Source organism: Mycteria americana, chromosome 1, assembly GCF_035582795.1.
Source record: "Mycteria americana isolate JAX WOST 10 ecotype Jacksonville Zoo and Gardens chromosome 1, USCA_MyAme_1.0, whole genome shotgun sequence".
In the NCBI taxonomy this organism is placed as follows: domain Eukaryota; kingdom Metazoa; phylum Chordata; class Aves; order Ciconiiformes; family Ciconiidae; genus Mycteria; species Mycteria americana.
Window position 1 is genome coordinate 68,028,421 of NC_134365.1, and position 24,375 is coordinate 68,052,795.

The window sequence follows — 24,375 nt, forward strand, 5'->3', positions numbered from 1 at the left end:
AAGAACGCAGATTTCCAGTCATTGTGACTTGCCATCCCAAATTCTGCTATGGGTAAGCTGTTGCAATAGAAAAACCAATCCCAAACCTCTGTTAAAACATTCTTAGATGAATTAGATGAAAGTTGAGGAAGAATGCAATTAGAAAGGTTTCAAGAGCTACCCAGCTTTAGGTAAACAGTGTACTGAAGTGCAGCTGGAGTGTTAGCGGGGCGTTGAGCAGTGGGCTGTCACGCTTCAGACGTTTTGCACAATGTTTCTTTCTTCTGCCATTCTTGAGGGGAAAGAAGTAGGAGGCCTGTGGATAAACAGATTGTATTACTAAGACAAGGGAAAAGTCCATTGTATAGCATGTCTCAAGGTGTGTGAACAGATTAAATCCCACCAGTAATTTCAAACTAAGAAAGTATGTTTTTCTAAACTATATCTTTGGGAGTCAAATTATATTAGGTTTTGCTGGCATTTGCCTTGTGACCTCCCTTGGCTGATCACTCTGGGCATGAAGCAGGCTTATTTGTGGTGTTGCATTAAATAGTTAATGCATTTCTACTAAGCCTGCCTTGAGATAACATTGTCCTATGGTTGAACTCCTCTCTCTGCAAGCTGGCTTTCTGTATTTCTTTGCTGTTTCAATCAGGTAAATGAGAATTCAGTGCCACAGAAAGCTGAAGAAATGCTTATACGTAAAAACTGGCACATACTCCTTTTCACAGAGATTTGTGACTGTTTTCTGAGTAATGGCATTTAATCATCCCAGTTGTAACTTCAAAGGGGATGAACTACCGAGAGGCAGACAGCAGACCTGTGCTGGAGAAGTGGGTCCCTGTGCCAGCCAGTCCTGCCAAGGCAACAGAAGTCAAGTGCAGCAGCTGCTCCGGTATGGGATTTTCACTGACCTTAGGCTAGGAACTGGCATTAAAATAGACCCCGGTGACATATCAGTTCTTAATTAGCCAGGCTTGCACATGCTTCCTGAGTGGAAAAGTTCTGCCTGTTTTGTCAGGGCTTTCTATCGTGTGCCCAAAGGTGCTTAAGTTCAGTCCTATGCGTAATCTCTGCAGGCACCCAGCATTCAGAGCTCACTTCTAGACAAAAGGAAGAACAACAGTGTCAGTAAGAATTGCTGTCATGCTGACCCAGGGGCCAGACAGTCCATACGTTAAGTGTAAAATATATTCTTTATTCCAGGGGGTCTGGGGGAAGCCTATCTGGAAGATGGTACTACAAAGCAAAGGCCATCCTATAGTAGCAGGTTCCCAGAGGAATCTGCTTTCCTAGAGCCACATGAAAGATTTCAGCATCTCTCTCAGTTAAGTTTTCTTGGTTTAATGAACAAACCCAGGTAGGTAGTGCCACTCTGGAAATCGGCTTGATAGGCATTTTTAATGGGTCATGGCACTTGCCGCAAGCGCTGGTTACACAACAAGCCTTCTCTGCCAAAAGCCTGCATATGGAGTGGAGGGGGTGCAGCCAAAGCAGAGGCCATTGACTCCTATAGACAATGAGTTTTGCTTTTCAAAATACTTCCATGCAGGAGGGCTAGACCATGGCCAGTCTCTGAGGCAAAGCAGCATGCCCAGGACATCCCTTTGGCTCCCGCTGGCGTGGAGTAGGTAACGCTCTGGGGTACAATGGACCGTTTCCAGAAATGTTATCACAGTGGGTTTACGAGGTCTGGTTTTTCATTTCCTGAGGATCAGCTACCAGGCTGTCCAGAGAACCCTCCATCCCCTGCCGCCTCAGTGAGCCTCTTCTGAAGCAGTTGCCCACCGCTGGCCGGGGGTTTCGGCTGCGTGACTTCTGGAGCGTGCTGCTGTTGGTGGCGAGCTGAGGATTGCGTTTGTTCACAAGGCACGCTCTCACCCACAGCGTGCAGGGGTTTGCGGAGGGAAAACAGTATGAGATCAATCCCAGGTTTTCCAGCATTGAGACTCTGACAGCAGGCTTGGGTTTCACTGGAAATTCACAGGCTCTTTGAAAGTCTTTACTCTTCAAGAATTTGGTATTTTTCAGATTCTTAGCCACAGAGTTGAAACAACTGAGAGCACGCCGTTCACCAGATCAAAGCTCTTCAGGCTGTGAAGCTATGGAGGACAACATAGTCTGCCTTTCCTCCTGTGCCGCTGGTGCACACAAACCCACCTTCCAGAGGAGTTACCTTGCTATTCATCAAGCTGCAGCTGCCTGTTTATCTGTATCTTTTTCTTTCCTACTGCTATCCTCTACTGACTGGCAGCTCTTTCCCCCTAGATGCAAAAGTTTTGATGAAAGGGAATAGACAGGCACTTTTTCCAATTACAAGTATTTTCTGTCTAGCTGATACTTGCATTTGGATGTTAAATTGGAATTTGTCTGTCTGTTGCTTGTTTGTGTAGTCTTTCTCCACCATCACCGAATGTGCTGGAGAGACAGAGTGTGATTTTTCTTCTAAGGCTATGAAAAGAAAATGTTTAGGCTGACAATATACAGAGCAGGAAAATAAACTCATGTGGGAAGGTATGACTGGACCGGTAGTTCCCCAGGGGAAGTGCAAATACATACAATTTTAAGACAATATCCTTAAATACCACCACCTGGTTATAATTGCAGCCACATGTGTCCTAGGAGGACATTATTGTGAAGTGGCTTATCAAACACACTTGGTTTTAAGGCTTTGCAGAGGATGAAGAGAGCCTTGAGCTGAAATCAGTTCAGCTGTTAATGCAAGTGAGAAGCTCTTTTCCCTAATAAAGGAGCTCTTCTCACCCTTACAGTGAACCAAAACCTCTGAGTCCCTGGCAGCGGAGGTCTTCTCAGAACAGCATTAACGACGTCTGTGACTTCCGAAAGGGCAACGAATATCTTCCTGCTTCTGTTTCAGATCCCCCCCTTCTTTGTACACCCCCGTCTTTTCCCAGTTACCAGTTAAGTGCAGTGTTATCGCCTGCCTTCTGGATAGGTCCATTTTTTTCCCAACCAGGAGAATATTTTGCCTTTGCCTTGCTAAAATCCCTAGTGCAGGAAAATCTTCCACCTGCAGGTGGATACCCTGCTGGGTCTTTGGGGGTAATGTTGTTTGTCAGGAATGTCCCAGAACTGGGTAGGTGGTAGGTTGCACCTAGAAAGAATATGGTCACTGGCCCCCGCTTTTCCATGCAGCTTTGGCGGGGCATGGTCTGAGTCTTGTGATCACTTGTGTAGCACAGTTTTAGAAACAAATCTATAATCTCAGTCCCTGGGAGCTGGGGAAAAAAGCTTAAAATACTCCAAAATCAGAAAGCATATGAAACTCCTCATAAATTTCTATAAATCTTGTATTTTTTTAGCTAGTCTCACAATCCTCATGTGCTCTGACTGCCTGGGTTTGGCAGAGCTGAGACTAGAGCTTTTCCAAGCTCGTTAGCCTCTATTACAGCAAAGGGTAACAGACAATCCCTCAAGTATTTTTCTGTCATATTGTTTATGGCTTTAAGTAGCACCCTTTACTTTCATTTTTGCAGCAGAAGCAATCAGTTCAGATAGTTATTTTCTGCAACAGGTTCTAGATATGAGTCATCCTGTATTTATCTCAAACAAAGCACGCAAGAGTACATTTAAACTAAAAAATTTTAAACTAAACAAACTGGATTGCCATGACAACACCTGCTACCTACAGGAGGAGCTGTGTTTTTCTGAACATGCCAGAGATGCTGAGAAGTGAAAAGAAACACTTGATACCTGCTGAAACTTGGATTTCTGTGTTCAACTTGCAAATGAAAAAAAAAAAAAAAAGACTCTGCTGTAATGCAAATGCTGTTAACCAGCCTGGGGGAAAACTGATTGTCAATTAAGAGGCAGATTCTGCCAGTCGCCTCACCAGTAATACTCTGTCTTGCCTGGGATTAACTGATAGGGAGGGTGATGTTACAGGCAGAGACTTTTCTCCCTTGGAATTCCAGCTGACATGAACAGCAATATAGAGAATATCATTAATTTAAAATGTAATTCACTTAGTCAACTAATTAAAAGAAAATACTTTTGTTGCCATTTGCAGGTAGGCTGCTGAAATGTAATTAGCTCCTGGAATGATTCCATGAATCTTCGAGTCTTCAAAATTTGCAAATTATTTCCTTGAGGTGTCAGCTTTGGTGAGAGGGTTCTTCCAAAGTTTCTCCTGCATTTAGCTTTCTCCCTGGTTAGCCTTGTGGTATGAGAGCCACACAGATGTAAAGGAATATCACGTGCTTTTGAGAGCCATAAGTACAAAGCAGCACTGAACTGTCAGTAACTATTATTAGCATCCTGTTATTTTTCTGTTCCTAGTACCTAGAATAGCAATAGTTTGTAGTGCTTTATTTTATCCAGCCATCCGTCGCATTCCAGGACAGGTTACCAATGCTGAAAGCATATCCAAACTTTTGCTTGGATCAGAGCTTGCTCAAGGCTTTCTTGCAGCTTACAAACACCTGCTAAAATCAGGCAGCACCCTCCTGGATCCTGCTTCCATGTCTGCTGTTGGCACATGCATGTTCAGTGGGGGCATTCAGGCTTGACAGCGAGAGACGTGGCCAAGGATTCTCTGGTAGGATGTCTAGAGAGGCAAACCAGTTGACTGTACATAGATGGTAATGACTGTCACAGGCTTTTAAAGAGTTCACCGTTGTTGGCAGAGCATATTTAAGATACTAATTATTGCCATAATGGAACAGAGCGATTGTCCATCTCCTCTAGGACCTGCCCGTGGCAGCGAGTTGTGCATGTGGCTCCTGAGGAAGATGGAAACCCCACCAGCACAGGGAAAAAGACTTGTTTACAAATCTCTCTTCATCAGTGCATGTCCTGGAGCCTGGCTTCTCATCTTCAACAGCAGTTTGTCCTAACCTTCCATCAGAAATGCTTTAACGCACAGTAATCTGGCTATCCTGAATTCCTCTTAAAAATTGTTAAACTGACTTAATTTGTTATGGCAGCAAACTGTGCTTATTTATTCTCTGCTGCATAACAATTTATCAGCTCCTGCCTTATCAGTGAAGATAACTGTAATGCTGCAGTTTGCAAAGATCCCAAATGTCATCTCATTCCTTTCTGCCTAGCAGCCTAGTCTGAGTAAGTAGGGGAGGGTTTCTGGTATACGTTGTGGTTTGCATACAAACTTCCATGAATGTTGTGGTGTGTATTGAAAATGTTAATATGCAAGGGTATAAAAGGACACTTCCTCCAAAAACTGGGCTCTCCTAAGACATCAAGTGCAAAACTAGCACAATGCTTCTGAAAATCCTAATATACGCACTTGCAACAATATCGTATGCCATGACATTATTCAGATTGATATAAATGGACATACTTTTTATTTTAAAAATAAAGCTCAAAATGGATCTCAGTTTGTCTTTTCAGTAAGTAGCTGTAAATAAATGCCGGCAACCCTTTCTGAACTGATGTATTAAGACTGGTAACAGAACTCTGTTTTGTATTGCAGCTGAGCAGAGGTGGGGCCAGGCCATACATAACATCACGAGCGAGCACCTTGGCGTGATTAAGCTCCACCAGATTTTGTGTTCCTGTGTTTCTCTGTAATGCAGACTAGAAAAGATTGGCTTGGCGACTAGAAAAGACATATTTGTTTCTTTAGAAGGAGTGAACAATCAAAATTGTAAGAAGAGTTTGAGTAGAATTAGATTATATTTTTGTGGGATGCTTTCTTCAATAGAAACTGGCCTTTAATTGCTGCCTCTGTTAAGAGAGAAAATCAGTTTTCTCTCTTTCTTCCCTTTGTTTGCTGCCTCAGGGTGAGGAAGGGGAGGAAAATGAAGGGATGGAACAGAAATGTACCAAATGGCTGAAAACCTTAAAAATGTGGGAATATTCCATTTTCCATCAGAATTGGGAACTTAGAAAGATTTGTGGGCAAATGAGAATGTGCCTTTTCCACTGTTGACAATGAAACATTATTCCAGCTATGTAAGCCTCCCTGCTTCTGGTTCGCTGTACTGCTGGAGACGTTTGTTTTTTGGATGATAACCTAACTGTTTGTGGTTATTTAAAAATGTTTTCACAAAAATGTAGGTCTCTCTCATCCCCATGTCTGGGAACTTCTATCCTGCCTGCCTGGAGTCACATTTAGCTTCAGTGTCTTACCCCTTCTGCCATAAATATAATATAATGTTGTAACTACTGTTGTAAGGGGCTGCATTTTGACCCCAAAGAGGCATGTTTCTAAGTGGCAAGTGAAACAACCCTCTGTCTACATGGCTCTACATCTCTTGGGGGTCCTTTGTTACCATTTTAATAAACCTGCTAAGGTACCATGGCAACTGGGTGTGATAACAACAGCCAAAGCAGGCTCAGATTGAAGAAATCCTATACAGGATAGAATATAATTTCATTTCTTTTTGAGTGTTTGCCGTCTTTGGTGCTGTGTACAATGTGGATTTTTCCATTTGCGAACCAAGAAAGGGTTTGCCTGTTCTAAGGCTGTCACAGTTCTGCTTGGTTGACTTTGTGATTGCTGGAATAATCTCCAGCTTCTTGCATACAAAAGTATTTGAACTTTTGTAAATGTGGTTTGAGGGGGATGCACTTCTGGGCAGGTAGGTGCCAAGCAGTAGAAGGCTGGGGAGGAGAGGGGATGTTGGTTTGATTTTATTTTTTTCTTGTTTTCTTTTTCTTTTTTCTTGTTTTCTTTAGTCCCGTCACACACGTGCTGTTCTTGTTCAGTCTTCTGAAAGCCCTGCATACTTCCCAGAGGGCAGCATGCTCCCCGTTTCCATTCCCCATTCATTTCCTCTCTATTGAGAATACCAATTAATGAAGATTACAACAATTTGAAAGGCTCTCTACTTCTCCATCACTTCTGTGGCACATCTCATGCAAGCTGTCCCCAGCCCTAATAAGCTGTGATGGGATCAGCCAAGAATCACCCTGTGCCTCCTTTCTTCTGCATTTTCTCTCTCTGTGCCGGGATGCAAAGAGAAAAGACAGAGAGGTCTGACTTTAATTGCTCAATATTGTGCACGTAGGAGAAATCCTAAATTGTAAGTTAAACCCAGCTAGAGGCATATTTTGTATTGCAGGAGTGATGCAGTGAACTGTGAAACAGTTCAATATATGTATGTACCTGCTTAGTTATCATTCGTTTATTGTTGAAGCTGGTAGAAAGTCACTTCAAAAATCTGGCATTTGAACGGAAGATGAAGATTTCTTAGTTTTCCAAAGGCTGGTGCATAGAAACCACATAAACGTTATTGATCTTATGTTATTTCTTTAAATGACCTGTTGAAGTGCCCCTCACCTATGTTAGCATCTCTTTATTGACAGAAAGGTATGGTATTGCCTGTGTGTGCAGGGCTAATTTTTTTTTTTTCCTCCTCCCATATAGAAAGTGGTGATTGCCAAAGGAAAACGTTTCATATGTCGGCAGTCGTTCCATGTATTACATTACCTGTTTTCTTTTGCAGGTTTCTAACTTATTCCTACCTTCTGGCCTTCAATGCATGGCTTCTGCTGGCACCGATCACCCTGTGCTACGACTGGCAGGTCGGCAGCATCCCTTTGATTGAGTCCGTCTGGGATGCGAGGAACTTAGCCACAGTGTTCCTGGTGCTGGTGATGACGTTACTCAGCCTACACTGCATAGCTGCATTCAAGGTAACACTGAAAGACACGCAATACCATGGTTTGTTTAAAATCTTTTGTTTCCTAATCTTCAGATGAAACGGTCGGTAAGCGCAAGTTTTCCTCTCAAATGCATTGGATTGAGGTGAAAAAAACATACTGCTACATAACTAACGCAGGCAAGCTTAACAGATGAAAATGTCCCTCTAGTTGAATGTCTCGGTCTCTAATTGGTCTGATTTGAGGGCAAAACTTGGCCTGGAGTCCTGCATTCCATTACTGTTAATGATCCAAACCCCACTGAAGTTGTTAAGTGTCTCTGCTTCTCCCATAGTCATTAGGCTCTTTGTCACTTGCTTCAAACAGGACTGGGAACTGTCATCTGCAGAGCCATTTGAAAATGAAATCAGTTATTGTATTCGTACCTTTGCTATGCTTCTAAAACCTAAACATTGAATACGTCTTGATGAGAAGATTTCCCATCAGCGGAGTAATGGAATGTGGGAAATCTGAAATGATCTGGAAATTGTTATTTAGTGTAAACAATATAGTTGGTAAGCCATGCTTCACAATTCAGCATTTCAGATCCACCATTAATCATATTGCAGAAATGAAAGTGAGGTTGTACTAGACTTGTCAGAGATCAGATATGCGCTTACATGGAAGGGTTTTTTTGTGGATCATAGGGAGTTACAAGCTATTCCTCCTTCAGTTGTGTTGTGGAAGCTTCTTTAGGAAAGGTGTTGGTAATAATTTTTGAAATAGTACAAAAGTTTCTCTTCCTTAAACATACGTATCGCTGAAAAACATAGTAGGGGAGTGACAGGTTTTTAATACCTATGTTATGCTAAAACGTGTAGGTCGTGTACATGCTTCAGTCTACCCTGGCAGTCTTCTCTGTGATCCTGATAAGAGACAGAAAATGAACCAAACAGTTTGAGACTGCAGAGTTATTAATTTAGATTATACATTGACAGATGCTGTATGGGAAATATGGGAAAATACCCTGTTAGGCATTCACTAGTTCTACCTACAGGTTGTACATGATCTTGTATTCCTCCTGCTTTCATTACTCACTGCTAGAGATATTCAGAAGTGTTTGTATTAGACCTAATCCTGTTCCTAGGGAAGTTAATGATAAAATTCTCATTAGCCCACTACTGAACACTTCTGAAAAATCTTATCCCATGTTCTTTGAAGTTTTGATTGCTTTTTATTTCTTCTCCTGTTGTCAGAATTGGTACCATGTGTAAGATTAATGTTGTTGGTTTGCTAGGAAAAAGTGTTTCAGGATTATCCACAGACATTTTGTGTTATTTTATTTTGGGTAAAGCGATAATCCACAGGGGTTCCTTTGGGTAACTGAATTGTTTGTCTTCTGTCAAACTGCAAAACAAAATATTTCAAAACACTGTGCACAAAATCTCTAGATTTTATCATATTTTTATTCCTTTTTTTTCTTAAAGGCAAACCAATTCAGTCTGGATTTATGAATACCACTGATTTGAAACTGCAGCTACTAATTTTTTGTGAGAATAAGTTCACTGCTTTGCTCTTAACCACTGTTAATGTTGCGTTAAGCAACATGAATTTCACTCTCCAGGCATTTCCTTACAGTATGCTTTGAAATTAATCTTGTAGATTCCTTTGTGTTTATCCCTGAAAACCCCAAACACGGAATAAATTGGATCCGAAGTGATCTGCTTTTGTGTTTAACCCAAGTAAACCTAGAATCATCACCTATCCTTGACAAAGTGCTCTAATCAGTTTCCGCTCGCAGCCTCCCAGCAAACCCACTGTGAACATGAAACCAGTAATGGTTCCTGGGCGTCAACTTGGACACGCTTCCCCCAGCCCTAGGAATAATTAGAGGTAGCTGAAATATTCTGCTTTTCAGGAAATTCTAAATTTCTGAAGCTATTTTCTATTTTATTTTTAACGACTCTCCTAACAACCCAATTGCAATACTGCCATTAAGTGGTATGAAGATGATTGTGTTGTGCCGAGTAGTATGAATTATTGAGGAAAGCAAATACGAGGAAGAGGCACATTTCCTGGAAATAAATTATCCCATTTGGCTTCGGACACTGTCAGGAATGTCTTCTACAGTGAGGAGAGGGAAGTTCAGGACACATGAACTGCAGGCACAATTAATTACATTAGGCTCTTAAGAAAGCTTCTTTCCAAATGCAACAGCAGTGGCCTTTCATACAACATTGCTCCCCCCAAGAAGGACCATCCTTCAGTCAAGCCCCGGACAGGTTATTTCTCAGGATTTTGCAGCTTGTAGGCAGCATGAGACGCATCAGTTGATTTTTCACATTTCGTAAAGTGTAAGATGTTCTCCTTTCTTTTTGAAGAAAACACACAAAACTGTCTTAACAGCCGTTTGTCTTTCCTTTTTCATTGCAAAGTCTAACCTGGAAGCAATAGCTTGCAATTTTCTAAGGAATGGGTTTAGAGTGAACAGGCATGCAGTTTGTGCGCCTTTCGTTTGACTGCGTAGGTGTGCAGGGGTAAGAGAGGACAAAACCTTGTATTCATTCTCATTGGCACTAACACTTTCTGTGGCATGGAGAATGGAAATGCTAGAAATGATTTTGGCAGAAATGCAGACATTTGTGCAGTGAACACTGAACTGATTTTCAGTGGCAAGAGGCGATGCGTGTGTATCCACAAAACAAGCTCACAGGAGACTCGCAGAATATATTACATGGACTGTAATTAGAGAATGCATGTATTGGATTTCTGCCTTTGTTGCCATTGAATTTTAAACAGGGCTAATTTGTTGTTGACGTTTGCGATTAGGGTAATAACCCTGTTGGCATGTATGTGTAGTGCTGATAAAGGCTATCTAAGGCATGAAGCTTTCTTGTTCCATTTCATCTTGTGAACGTTATTATACCTCAGAAGGAGAAGAAACAGTGCTTTGCTTGGAACATGTGTGTTACTAGATTGGGGTTTTTATGCTGAAAACTGCAGAAACAGAGGAGGCAACTCTCCAGTTCGTTATTGTTTGGAGAGAAACCTCCCTCCTCGTCTCCTCCTGGTGCACTTTTGCTGTTGTTCTCCTTCTTACATAGTGAGAAAGTCACTTGAAAAATTGCTTTGTTAATTCCTTGTATATAACTTTCATTTGCTGGGTCATTTCTTGTGCATAGTGCTAACCCCTCTTGCTTATTGGCCAAAGAGCTCCCCGTGAGCAGCTTCCCAAGAAGGACTTGTTGCTCTGCACCGTGTTTAGGTGCACAGCCATGCTTGTCTCTTGCTGCAGCCATCCCTATCATACGTGACGATTAATGTCTGTCTCCAGGAGGCCTGACGGGAGTAAAGAAAAGGCCTGCTCCTTGGCGCACCTCCTACTGTGGGAGTAAAGGACCTTGCTGTTATCTCTGGTCGAGATTTTTTCATAGTGACTAATGTGGCAACGTTGCAGTCCATCGTTAAGCAGCTCTTTGAAGCCTCTTGAGACTTGATTTTTCGCCATGCAGATGCCCAGCATGCTCTGCAAATTGGCCTCTCTTGAGCTGTTTTAGCCAAGGCACCAGGAGTCACCGGCGGGTCTCGAAATCCTCAGGTTCTGCTCTTTGCGGTGAACTTCCTCACCCAGTCTGGTTGGGCTTCGAGTAGCATGCCGGGGATGTGACAAAGGCTGGGGATGGTATTGCAAACACCTGCATCCCAGAGAAATAATAATAGTTGGGAAAAGAGGATGAGATTTGTTTATTGCTCATTTTCAAAGACGGCCTCAGCTGCAAGGAATAGACGTGGTCTGTCTTCCAGCTTTGGGACTAGGTAGATTACAAAGGTACCAGTGAAATGGATGAAGCACTCTCTTTTTGATTGCCAAGCACGCCAGTTGCAAGGCCAGAGGAATAATCTGTCTGATGCTTCAAATGGCCGCTAGCGTACCCAAGGGCCCATAGCACTGCCTTTCTGTCCTGGAAGAAACAGTGAGAACCTGGTGAACTAGAGAGAGGACAACAATTCCTGGCGTTATCGTCAGGACGACAGTTATTTCTTTGACATGTCATAATAATTCAATGAGCATGAAAGGAAAACCCTTCAGATGTTTGAAACACCACTCTGCATGGCATTTTTAGGTTGCTGCTTAATTAGCAGTGTGATTGAAGTGCAGCTTGTCCTGTAGTTGTAGCTGTGAACGTTATGTACAGAGCACATGATGGATCAGATTCCACTTTCTACGTGGTACCTGATATATGGGGGGCTGATAGCAGGAAAACTCATGTGTATGCAGTGGGGTAATTCAGAGCAAGGTGATCTGGAAAACTAATTTGAAACAGCTTTTGTACCTGACCAATCTGGGGGAATTTATTGCACCTCATGCTGTTTGGCCCTCATCTTGCGTTTATACTCGTGACCAATGCTATGGAGGTACCTTATGGCGGTTCATGGTACCTTCTACTGGTTCAGCAGGAACACATAATGATGTGCAACAGTTTGCTCATGTCTGAGGAGGGAGTGCTACTTATGTTTCACATCAATTAAAAAAAAAAATCTCTACTGTCCTCTAGGATATATGTTTTTAAAGAACATGCTTTGCTGCTGTGTGTGACATGGCTACATATGGTACAGGAAATTGTGATGATTTCCAGGTTATATTCATTAAATGCAACTGAGATATATATTATTATCCTGTTCTTTCATATGATACAGTTGGTTGTTTTTTACTTCAGATCTAATTTTAAGGTACTGCTGCCTCTACATTTCTCTGCATACTGCTTCTTAGCCAAGACAAAGCATTTTATACCAAATTATTATGACTTTAATTTGTGCTGTAATTGGCATCATATTGCCGCTTATCTGGTGGTTTATATGTATGAATATCATCTAAGCATATTCCTCAGTCACTCGCAGACTATATTTCTTAGCTGACAATGTTTAATACCATCAAGGCGAGGAACACATTTACGTCTTCTCTTTGTGTGCATGTTTCTGTTGTTTTTTCTAGCACTCATTATGTGTATTCTGTCATGCTATTTACTTTACTTTGCACTCCTGAGACCTTTGCCTCGTTTCCCAGGTTTGGCATTTCATTAATAAATCACAGCTTATGGACCTTTCTGGGGAACAATTGCCTTTTATAATATTCTACAGTAGCATCAGCACAGTTAGAAAGTATGCCTAGCAAAATTCATATACCACAACACTTCCAGAACAATACCTGCTTCAAAGGCTCGGCAAGATGAAGAAGGCTATTTATCGACGGAGTCTATCTGACGAGCTGGAAACCACAGTCATTTTCATGAAAGGTCCATTTAAAACAAATCCTGCTTTCATTTTCCTGAGGGCCCACTTGAATTCCTTCCACGTAGAGAGAAGGTCAGGACTGATGTTCTTAATCCTTAGCAGCGAGGTTTTTCTATGCTGCTTCTGTTGTTAATGTTTGCTGCGGGGAGAGAGTAATAAGCCAGAAAGACTCTGTTTAGTGAAAGCTGGAGGAAGGGGGGGAGCCCCTTGCGGGCGCCCTGCGTGCCTCGCCGGCCGCCTTCTGCTCTGTTGAGTGCCGCAAGCGGATCAGCTGCGGGTCCCTGGTGGGGCTGGAAGAAACACGAAAGCCTTCCCAAGGTGCTTGCTGTGCCAGCCAACAAACACGCAAAAGAAGAAACCTTCCTCAGTCTGTGTGTGATTGCCGTTCTGAATTAAAAAAGCAAACACAAGAACTATCAAAATACCTTTTGCATCAGATTTTTTTTTTTCTTGGTAGATGTTTGAAATAACAGGTTTGGAGTGTGGCACTCTGAGTAAATACAACCATAGCTGAAGCAGTTCTGATTTGGCTCACCATGAAGAAATTCAGCATCTCACCAAACAGGCTCGTAACTCCTGCAGGAGTTTGTCACGCTAGGTAGGTAATTTTCATAGTGGTAGGTAGTTCTGCCATTTTCAGCATATTAACGCTGAATTACTGTATTTTCAAAGATACTCTTTTTGTTTGCTACCATTTTCTTCTTCTGATTTGAGTTAGTATTTCAAGACCCACTCAGAACTGAAAGGTTTTGGAGTGGCACAATAGTAGGGTGAGAAGGAGAGGGTAGGTGGAATGAGGACCAAGAAATTTACAGCTGAGGGAGATGCTGCTGCTCATTGTTCCTAGTTGCTCTGAGTTAAGCATTAGGGTGCCAAACTATTACGTGATTTTTATTAGGATTCTCTTGCTCAGTGTTACCTCTTAAGAGCAAACTCACCGTGAACAGAGTTGCTTTTACAAAGATTGCACTGGTACATACCGCAAGCAGTGCGCATGTGTTTACATTTTACCTTTTGTTTTGGTTTTCCCCCATGTAGTGAAGCAGCCTGCAGTCACAGAATGAAAGGAAGAGGGAAAAACAACCTCAAGGTCAAAAGCATTTTTGTAATTCCTGAAGCAATTTGTTGACTTTCCTATTTCCTTTTGGAATGTTCCAGTTCTCTTTCAAAGACATGTGTGCTCCTGCATCCTGCTCAAATCGGCTCTTCAAGCGGAATTAGAGGCTGCAGAGATTAAGGACTGGGAAAATGAGCTTATATCTTCAGGCAATTTAGAAACCTGGATAAGAAAGACTGTAAAAACACAGATGAATGAATGGGTAGCTGAGGTCTACAGGGAAAAAGAAAATAGTAGATATCAAAATTTTACTTTAAGATAGTAAAATGAAAAGTGAAATGTCGGTAGAATACACTTCTGTGCCCTGCTGTGGGTTATGGGATTGGGAAAGGACTACTTTCTGCTTTTATTCCGTAATTGAGAGCCCGATTTCCAGAGTGTTTGAGCATCCACAGTTCCCATTGATGTAAACAGAGTTTTTAGGCCCTTTCAGCATTCTGAAAAATAGGCTGTTTTACCTAGTGATACAGACCAGGACTTGCTTCCTTCTGGAAACGGAAAGTGAACGCTCTCGTTAGGGTGGTCTGAGGTATGTGCCAAGGATTTCTCTTCAGATAATCCCAGGTTAGGAAGCCAATGATAGTTTCAGGGGTTTTGATTCAGTTTCTGACTGGTGCATGTTTGCCTGTACACCAGTTCCTGAATAGGTGCTGTTGGTGAACTGGGAAGTAGTCTTTGTTGTGGCCGTATGCTGGAAATAGGGCCAACGTGTCAGTTAATAAGCAGTGAGCAGTGATGGTCAAAATAGTATTAGAAATCTCCATGGCTTTGGATTATCTGTGAAGTATAAAATTTGCTTAATTCTAGCGAGTAGTAACTGTGGGTGATTTTATCAGAACTAGATGATCACCAAGGAAAACTGAGCTATTTTAGTTAGCCAGTGAGTTGCTAAGCCTGGCATTCAAGCAGCTGGCGCTACTGAAGATGCTGATTTTTTTTGTTTTTTTATGAGATGAAAGAATAAAACTGATAAATTGTAGTGATTACAGAATTTGTGGCTCTCTTTGTAGGAGCAAGCTGATTAAGCCTGCTGTCTGAGCCAGATTTGAAGCTGGGCAGTTACATTTTCCTTACCAAATGTTTGAGTTTTTCAGACCATCTGTTGACACCTGACTTTTGGCACCATTCGCTCGGTTGTGGTGGCACAGGCAGCAGAGCGAAACAGCCACAGCTCCACAGTGCCCTCCTGTTTGGCCACAGATGACAAAGATGTACGTGTCCCATCCTCATTTCTGCTGGTGACCTAAAGGAGACGGTGCTGATGATATATGGAGCATGGCACAGCTCTGCCGTGGCCTGTCTGTGTCTGCACCAGTGAGGTGGCACTGGGGAGCACCCAGTGCTTGCTTCTGTAAGCTTTACATCAACAGATTTTTTTCCTGTGAAGGAATGAATCCCTAGCGTTGACTCCTAATTAGCTGAAGTTTGCTTTTTATCACCTTATGCGTGAATCCAGAGTGAATTTGACATGCTTCTACACCGTCCCTTGTATCTTTAACACTGTATATGCTGGAAGCGCAAGAGTAGATGTTTGCAGATCCTGACCTCTTGTCAGGTGAGATGCTGCCAGGGGCTTGGTGCAGGCCAGTGAAGAATCATGTTGCTGAGCTGCTTGTGGCTTCATGAGTGACTGGTACAACAGGAATACATGAATTAAGTTTGTGTGCAGTCTGCACTAAGGGCTTGCACAAATGGATGTTAGGAATAAACTGAAGAAGTGTAGTCCTCTGTCTGTGGTCTACAGACAGTCATGTAGCTTCTTTGAATCTCTGTCTCTTTTGATGGATAATGCACTTACCCCCTAGGCCTGCAAGCACTTCAAAATGTATAATGGCATTCATCGCTTTTATACAGCCACGTGCTACCAACTTTCCTGGATACCAGCTTTTCTGCACTTGCAGTCAGATGTTCCAAGCATAACATGTCACTGGCTGCAATGGACCATCTAGTGCTCGCTGGCAGAGGGTGATTTATGCTTTTGGTAGGAAGGAAGTCTTTACTCCGTGGAGCTGTTGGTTCTAAATGGTGGAGAGGTGACACTTGCCTCATTCTCAAAATAAACTGTTAGAGGAAGAAATTAAACCCATTTGATTGCCACCTTCCCATCAAACAGGCAAGCATGTATAAACACCTTCGGAAACATTTCAAGGTAGAACAGAACAGAAGTTGCTTGGACTTGTTTGCCCAGCTGCTGTCTTCCCCGAGGTGCAACTTCAGCCAGCCAGGAGGAAGGTTGTCCTCACGGCTCCACTTTCCACTGCCTCAGCCCTTGGAGGTGCCAGGGGATGTGAACGTACGTCCTGCCATCCAAGGGTGAGACTTAAGGGATCTGGCACCTCAGATGATGCTTTCTCAATGGGAAAGGCAGGGAATTTACAGTGGGTTTATGCAAGTCCATAGGTTATGACAGATATGTTGAAGTAATCTGCGTACCTCCTGCGCTCATACTTTGTGGGCTCCGGCTTGTAGAAGACTTGTGATTTAACAGTAGTCAGCAAATATTTATTTGTGGCTTAGGAATATGTCTTATATGTAATACGGGAAGATCTCTTTCAGTTGTAAACTCAAGACTTTCTTCCTTTTCCCCCAAATTGCCAAGGAAGCAATTTTTGAGATTTATTGCTCTGTTGATGGTTTTTTGGCCTTGGAGTGGTTCTTTGCTGTTTTGTTTGAGATAGTGTGAAAATTTTTTGCCTTCCCTTTCGGAGAAGAAGTAGTGTTCTTTAGTTCTTTGATAAGTCTGTGAAACGTAGCAGGTTAAAAAAATTTCTTCTTTATTGGTTTTTGGTTTGTTTTGTTGGTTTGTTTTGTTTTGGCATTTTTTTTGTTGTGATATAATGAAGGCCTAATTGTAATTAGAGGTAGATTTGAATTTGAAAAACCCCACCAAACTATCTGCTATAAGGAATGCTATCTTGCTTTGAAGTCAGCTTATCTTTAACAAAAGGAATCATTGTAAGGTTAATTCAAAGGTGTGCTTTTTTTTTCTCCCAGAGACCTCTGTGACAGATAGGAAGATAAGTTTTATATTTCCAAAAGAAAGCACTATCTTTAAGAGGAAAGGAGATGTCTCTCTGTAAAAGGAGTGATCTATAATTTTTAGTCCTAGCTTTTTTATTTTAAGGAAAAAGGAATACAAACAAAATTGCCTACTACTCTTTAAAAGCTTTTACTGCTGCTCCAGGCACCTGGAAGATGCTGGTTCTGCCACCTTTAGCTCAGCTATCTCTTAAGAGGGCTCATATGACCAGAGTAGTTAAACCAAATAAATGGTCCCAATATTTATTTCTTTCTTTTTTTTTCCTGAAAAATGTAACAAGCTATAGGTTGTTTTTTTTTATTTTAAAAACATGTGGAGGGCATCTCCTATGGCTTGTGTTGGATGGAAGATCCTGCTGCCCTCTACTCCTGCAGCCCTACGGTACCAGTCCCTGACGTTCTTGCACCATTCTGTCCTGCTTGTCTACTCATTTATAAATCTGTCAGCCCCTCCAGGGGAAGGGGGAATAAAAGGTGAATCTGCTAAGTAAATTTTGATAGGGAAAAAGATAAAGGAGAATATGGTGTCCTATGAGACTAGTGCTTATAGCTTTTAGCTGTCTAATGTTATCACCTGTGGTACACACGATCCTTTCAACACATCATGGTTGCATTTCTGTCCTTTTTTTTTTCTGTTTTCTCTGAGCTGCCTAGGTGAGCAGACGTTAGCCCTTGCTGGGAAGGCAGGGACAGGTAGCTCTGCTGTGCCTCCAGCCCTCGCAAGGCTGGGATAGAAGAACGTGCAGCTCTCGGGTCAGGGCAAAGGCTGGTTTTGCTCAGTATCTCATTGGTCAGTAGGAACTATTTAGGAAAGTGAGAAATAAGATCTGCCTGTGAATAGGGTAACTTTTTCCTCCAGTATAAATTCACAACTACAGGCAGCCAGTGATTTAGGAATTGCTTGCACCAGAGGCCGCATCCAGACCATCTCATTAATGGCCACAGATGAGTTTCAGATGACCAGCAACCCACCTGCTCTTCCTGCCCAGGGGCTCTCCCCAGCCTCTCCTCCGGGGCAGGACCCAGCCACAGGGCCAAGGTGTCAAATACATGAAGTGCCCATAGAAATTTTGGAAAAGTTAATGGCTGGGTAGAGGAGGGAAACCCAAACTGAGCTCTGGAGTGACCGCAGCACGAGCTCAGCAGTTTGACCTGCCGGCTGGCAGGCAGGACCGTGTGTAACACAAAATCAGCCGAAGCCTGGCCTTCAAGGACCAGCTCTTAGCAAAAGCCTTTGCCTGAACCGAATGCTTTAAAAAGGGCTCTGCCAGATGTTTCTTGTTTCAGAAATAAGTACCACCACGGAGGGCTCTGCTGCCCCGTGAGGCTGGTTTGAGTGCTGGGCTCCCATCTCTGAGCCCTGCCCAAGGGACTGAGCTGGCAGCCCTCAATGGCATTAGTCTAGGGCTGTGACTTGTTGTGGAGGGAGAAAGGGCACACAATACCATTTTCTCCTTCAGCTGAGCTAATTCCCACATTTTCCTCTTTCCCATTTGATGTACCGGCTTTATTTGTCTTTCTCCAGCGTTCAGTTTCCTTTGCTTATCTGCAGTTCTGCAGCCTTGAATAACACAATGTCGTTCCTAGAGATGTTAACTAGAGGTTCCTTTCCCACTTACTGATTTAATGAACAACTGGAGAAATATTTGATAGCTGGTTCATTTGCAAGCAAGAGCATATCTTGTGGACAGAGAACATTTTATGCATTAGCAGTGCACTCCCTTTGGCCCAATGTGCCTTCTTCTGCCTCTGGGTCTTTGTTGTCAAACCGCTGGGGTAGAGCGGTGGCAGCAAATGGGCACCATAAGTAGGCCAGACAAGATGGGAAAGGAAGAGAGTGTCAAATGGCAGGAGAGAAATGGAGTACGTGTCCAGAGCTGGGTGGGAGGGAAGTTGGAGTTGAGCTAGGACTGATAATTTGCATTCAGAGTTGAGAAATCATTTTTAATCCTTTTTTTTTCTATTCAATTTTCTATTGTAATTACAAGCTAAAATGACCATTACTGGGCACCTCTGCTCATCAGCTTTATGGACTGATGTCAGCTTCAGCTCTGGGAATAATGTATTTTAGGTGCTGTGACTGCAAGAAGGCACTAGCAATTGTGATTCAACACACTGAAAAAGTAGATAATAGAAGCAGGTAACTGTGGTGCTGTTTAAAGCAGATACTGATAAAGAAGTCTGGAGACGTGAATTCTGCTCCCCTCTTCGCCTCGTGTTTCCTCTTTGAGCGAGGGGAAGCCAGTGCACTTCTTTGTGATCCTGTGGTTCAGGTCCTCTAAAGCGACATCAGAGCCTCCTAACACGTACCATCGTGTTTGGTACCCACAGAAAATGTTCATGGTCTTTCCCACACAATAGGATGACTACATTTTAATACTAGGACTTCTGAATTTCAGCCGCTGATTAGGCCAGTGGTAACTGGTGTCACAGTCTGTAGCTGTGCAAAAGCAAGACAAGTTGTACCGCTCGGCCCTGCATCATTGATCGAGCTCCGTTCCTCAAAAATCTTGTTCAACGTTTCTAAATTTAGATCCCTCCAGTAAAGGGAAGTCAATTTGCTCTCCGAAGTTGAGAAATTGCCCACAACAATTAGGAAGTGCTACAACCATTAAGTGATTCTGATTGCATCTGTTTCTAAGCGTGACAAAGCTTCTCCCAATGGCTGCAGAAGGGCGCTGCAGAGGCAGCAGTATCGCAGGGCAGGAAAGCACAGATGTCTGCCTGGGGGATTTAACAGACCTAATGCTACGCTTCTGGTAGCCTGATGCCATCCTTTGAGATCACCCTCAGAAAGCGTGAGCTGATTCACTCTTGTGGGGTGGAGCTAAGTCTGAAACTCAACTTGCCCAAGGAGGCTTGGGTCTCTCCGTGGCAGGAACGGCGGCTGCTGCTGATCTCGGCGTCCTGAGACGCTTGTGTTGGCCGTGCAGATCACAGTTGTTTTGAACTGCGTGTGGCAATTCTATTTCCCCTCAAAGAGTAAGCCAACACTAAAGTGAGCTCAAGTGAAGGGCATTAACTGAGCTCAAGTGAAAGACATTAATTTTAACATACAGCATGTCTCAGATTTCCAACTCCATGAGTATGGAGACCTTGTGTGCGAAAGTATCATTTCAAGTTTAGATGTTGTCTCAGAAGGGATAAAATGACTGCATTAATGTGCCATTTGGGGCTAGTTTTCTTTACACAAAATGTGAGTGATTGAACAGCTTTTTCTCAGTTATAAACATTTAGGATTGAACGCAGCAGTCTGTGTATGTGATACGCATTTGTGTATTTACATACAGCCACACTGTGGTAGACATGCTAATACATACATTCACACTATTCTATACTTATGTATTACCAATATGGGGTGTCTTTTAAGTACTATCTATGCCATCTCAAGAGACCTGCATGCAATAGATCTGACCTTGGAAAAGATACCAAGGGTAATAATACACACTGTGGTTAGTATTTGTGTGCTTTCTGGGCAGATCAGAAGCACAAGCAGTACATAAATATGGAAGGACAGTGTCTTGGAATAATTTCTTTTAAATGCAAAACATATCAAATGTTAATCTCAGTTACTTTTTTTATGAATAAGAATATCAAAAGGAAAGGGGAAAGTTAGTGGTGAATTAAGTTGGATTTTTGTAGTTGATATTTGTTTAATTTTGTGTTATTGCAGAAACTGGAACACAAAGAAGTTTTGGTTGGCTTGTTGTTCCTGGTTTTCCCATTCATCCCAGCCAGCAACCTCTTCTTCAGGGTGGGATTTGTGGTGGCAGAGCGAGTCCTTTACATGCCGAGGTAACTATTGCAATTGAATTCCTTTCTAATGAGACCACCATCCCATTTTGTAAAAGCAGGCATGATTACTTCTTCCCTTTTACAATACTTCAAACGTTATATTGCTAGTCAGTGTGTTCTCTGCCTTTGAGTTTTGGCTTGATAGCATGAGAGATTTTATAGTCGGTTGAGAGCAGATTGCTTGGCAGGAGCAAAGCTATCCAAAATTCTTTCTTTTTCTTTTTTTTTTTTTTTTTTTTAAACACAGATTTTTTTTTTGGTGTGCTTGAAACAGCTGAATACAGTGATGAGGTGTTGTTTCTTGAGGATTGTCCTCTAAGACTCTCTCTCTTGGTAGCCTTATCAACTTATATTGTCCAATGTCTTTACCTTAAGGACAGTATCTGACAAGTTAACCTGTCATATTTTTATTGTGGTAATGCTCTGCTTTCCCACTTCATTAGGTGGACAGTAAAAACAAAGGTAATAGCATTGCTGTCTTAAAAGGCTGCTGGCTTCAGTTGTGGAATATTCGCATGACCTCCTGCCTGTATGCTATCGACTGCATAGCATCTAGGAGTGGAGGATTTGCAGTTGTTGAAAAGGATGAGGAAAATCCAGCCACTCCTCCATCCCTTCAGCCTCTGCCCTGGGATTTCCCTCAGCTTCCAGTCTCTAACAATTTCCACTTCAGCAGACTGGGTGCTTCTGATTGCATTTACTCAAGGACAACTTTGAGGTGTTACTTCTGACATCTCCACAGCATCCAGACCAGAGGCTGCAGTGGCAAAGGGCGTTCATCCAAGATGCACCAGACCATTGCCTATTTCACAGAATCACAGAATGCTTGAGGTTGAAAGGGGCCTCTGGAGGTCATCTGGTCTAAACCCCCTGCTCAAGCAGGGCCACCTAGAGCCGGTTGCCTGGGACCATGTCCAGATGGCTTTTGGATATCTGCAAGGAGGAGACTCCACAACCTCTCTGGGCAACCTGCGCCACTGCAGTTTGTTCCAGCCATGAGCATAAATGGTCATTCTTGGATGCTGCAAGTCAGAAAGCCCCATTCTACTCTCAGGTGCAGAGGGTCATCATCTGTTATCTCTAACGGGAACTGCTGTTGTGGAGCTGTCGACAAAGCACAAGTCCTCAATTTCAGTCTGGATCACTTTGTGATAACTCAAACAATAGTTTTATTCCACAAAGTGTTTAAATTGTATTCCTTAGAAAATGTGGATCCAAAAATCCCAAGGAAAACGCTTATGGGTGGTCTTTTGCAAAGCCGTATGCATATTCTGACGGTCATTTGTATAAGCACTAACACAAAAGGGCTGCTCATTGGTGTAAAACTTAGGCTGTGTAGGAGCTGTTGCATTTATTACAAGCTGCTTATGCAGTTAGGCTATATCTCTGTGCTCTGCTATATACTGATTTACTTTTTGGGTCAAATCCTGCTGACTTTATTCATATCACTAGCCCTGCTTTTGTTTGCTGAGAGTATACCTGGAAGTATAGTGAGTGAAAGTTGTCCTCGGAGTTATTTTGCAAACGATACCCTCAACTAATGGATCTTGCATCATTTCAAATTAACTTGGAAATCAGATTGCTTTAAATTCATGTAACAGAAAATGAGGAAACACATGAAAGCGCAAAGCTATTAAGGAAACAGTCAGCTGAACACAGGGCTGTGTTGAGTGGTTGCGTTTCTGAATCTCAAAAGAACAACTGCGGAAAATACTTCAGCCATCAGCAGTTCCTCGTCCTCTTCCAGATGAGACTGCTGATATAATGAGAGGAGGGGCAATGAAGAAGAAAAAAGGATATGTTTGCGCAGAGAAAATTAATCAGCGTTAACATGTGTGCATATAGTTTGTATAATGCTTTTCATCTCCCTGAGGTGAATGCAAATATATGACCTACAAAGTAGGTAATTGATAGCTGCTGCTTTTTTTCAGGCAGCAAAACTGAGGCAGAAGGATTAAATGATTTCTCCGGACTAAATCTGTCTCGGAGTCCCTGGATCTCATACTTTGCTCAGATCAATGATGTCCTGCTTTGCAATATTTGGTTTTTGCTCTTACCCCAGGCTAGCAGGCAGCTGTCATGAAAAGGGGAGGCAAACCCTGGCAGTTTGCGGGAGAGGTGGGCAGTTTCCAGCCAAAAGATCTGGAGAGAGCTGCGTTCTTGGCTCCGAGTTACCAAGAAATGAGCTGTCTTATGTCCTCTGGGTGCAAAATGACATGAGTGGTGAGGGGGACTTCTGTGAACATCCGTGACTGTGGCAGAACAAAAATAATGTGGGGTTTTTGGGTTTGTTTTTGGTTGTTTTTTTTTTTTTTTCCCCTTGGAGCGTGGCAGTTTAATAATGATGGCTTTAGGAAGGGCTCGCGTTCTTTATTTAGAACAGCCTTTAGCAGTTTTCTTATGTTACATCTTGAAAAGGGCTTTTCCTATCCTTTGCCATTCCTTCTCTAAAACTCAGTTAGCAACTCGGAGGTTGTTGTTCAGCTCTATTTACACAAAAGTCCTCAATCAGATGGAGAGAACTCAGTGATCTATGTTTTTGGGCTTATGCTGGAAGGTGCTTTTCTATCTCTGTTTCAAGTAATAGCCTTTTATTAATATTTATGGATGTGACAGTTGCATACGTGTGTCACAGCCTGAAGTCCTAATTCAGTGTTGCTCAGTAGTTACCTGGGCAAAATGTCAAGCATTTTCTTTTCAATAAAAGTTAAGTACGGACACAAGGATTTATGTAAAAGATGTTGTAAATAGAAAGGAACAAGGAATAAGCCTTTTGCTCAGTGTCTAATTATATGGCTGGGCCTTGCCTTCTGGGGATTGATGGGTATTTGGAACAATTCCTCTTCTGTCTGCAGCCATGCCTTGGGGGAGAGGGATATAAGCTAAGTCAAAATGGTTGAATGTTTTCTTTAATTGGCTTTAGCAAACCAGAAATATTTGGAGAAAATATTTATTGTATTTAGTTTTCATTTGAGGGTTACAAGCACTTATTTGTTTAAATCAGGGATTTTTAAGGATAGTATTACTTTAGCCTGAAAAATTTCATAGGAAAACAATTTATTGTCTTTCAACTTTTAATTTTAATTTTGTTGTTGTTTTCTTATCCTTAAGAGGGGAAAACTTGTTTTCAGGAGTGATAGGGGTGTGAAATATGTATCTTAGGAGTGGTGGACAGGATATAACTCTAGAGGCCACAGTTTTCCAAAGAGGCATCACAATAAATAGCTGGATCAGTGAAGGACTTAAACCACCGTGGGTTTTTTCCTCTTCAAAATGTAGATGTAGTTATGCTTACTGCATATCTGCTAATGCTTTCAGAACGCCACAGACAGCCTAATGGTTTGAAAATCCAGAACGACTGTGTGCACCCAGTTATTGTGAGCCGTGAGCAACTTGTCTGTACTTAAACAGGAGTGCTAGCTCTTCCTCCATGTTGCCCTTCGCATGCAGAAACTGGAGAGGCAATGCAAACTCTCGGGCCATCCAGGAGCTGCCTGCCCTACTGACGTACCAGCAGAGCTGGGGTTGCTCTCGCCTCATGGGATCGGACCTTTCCTACCAGAGCAATTTGTATGTTTTCCTCGTCT

The 24,375-nt window shown here is 42.5% G+C and overlaps 1 protein-coding gene across 1 annotated transcript in view; it reads left to right on the forward strand.

Moving 5' to 3' along the window:
• Positions 1 to 24,375, forward strand: part of TMTC1 (transmembrane O-mannosyltransferase targeting cadherins 1) — a 147,356-nt gene that overhangs the window by 62,876 nt on the left and 60,105 nt on the right. The window contains exons 8-9 of the mRNA XM_075504034.1: positions 7,410 to 7,599; positions 20,667 to 20,788. Of these exons, the coding sequence (XP_075360149.1) occupies positions 7,410 to 7,599; positions 20,667 to 20,788 (312 nt within the window). The remainder of the gene's footprint in view (positions 1 to 7,409; positions 7,600 to 20,666; positions 20,789 to 24,375) is intronic.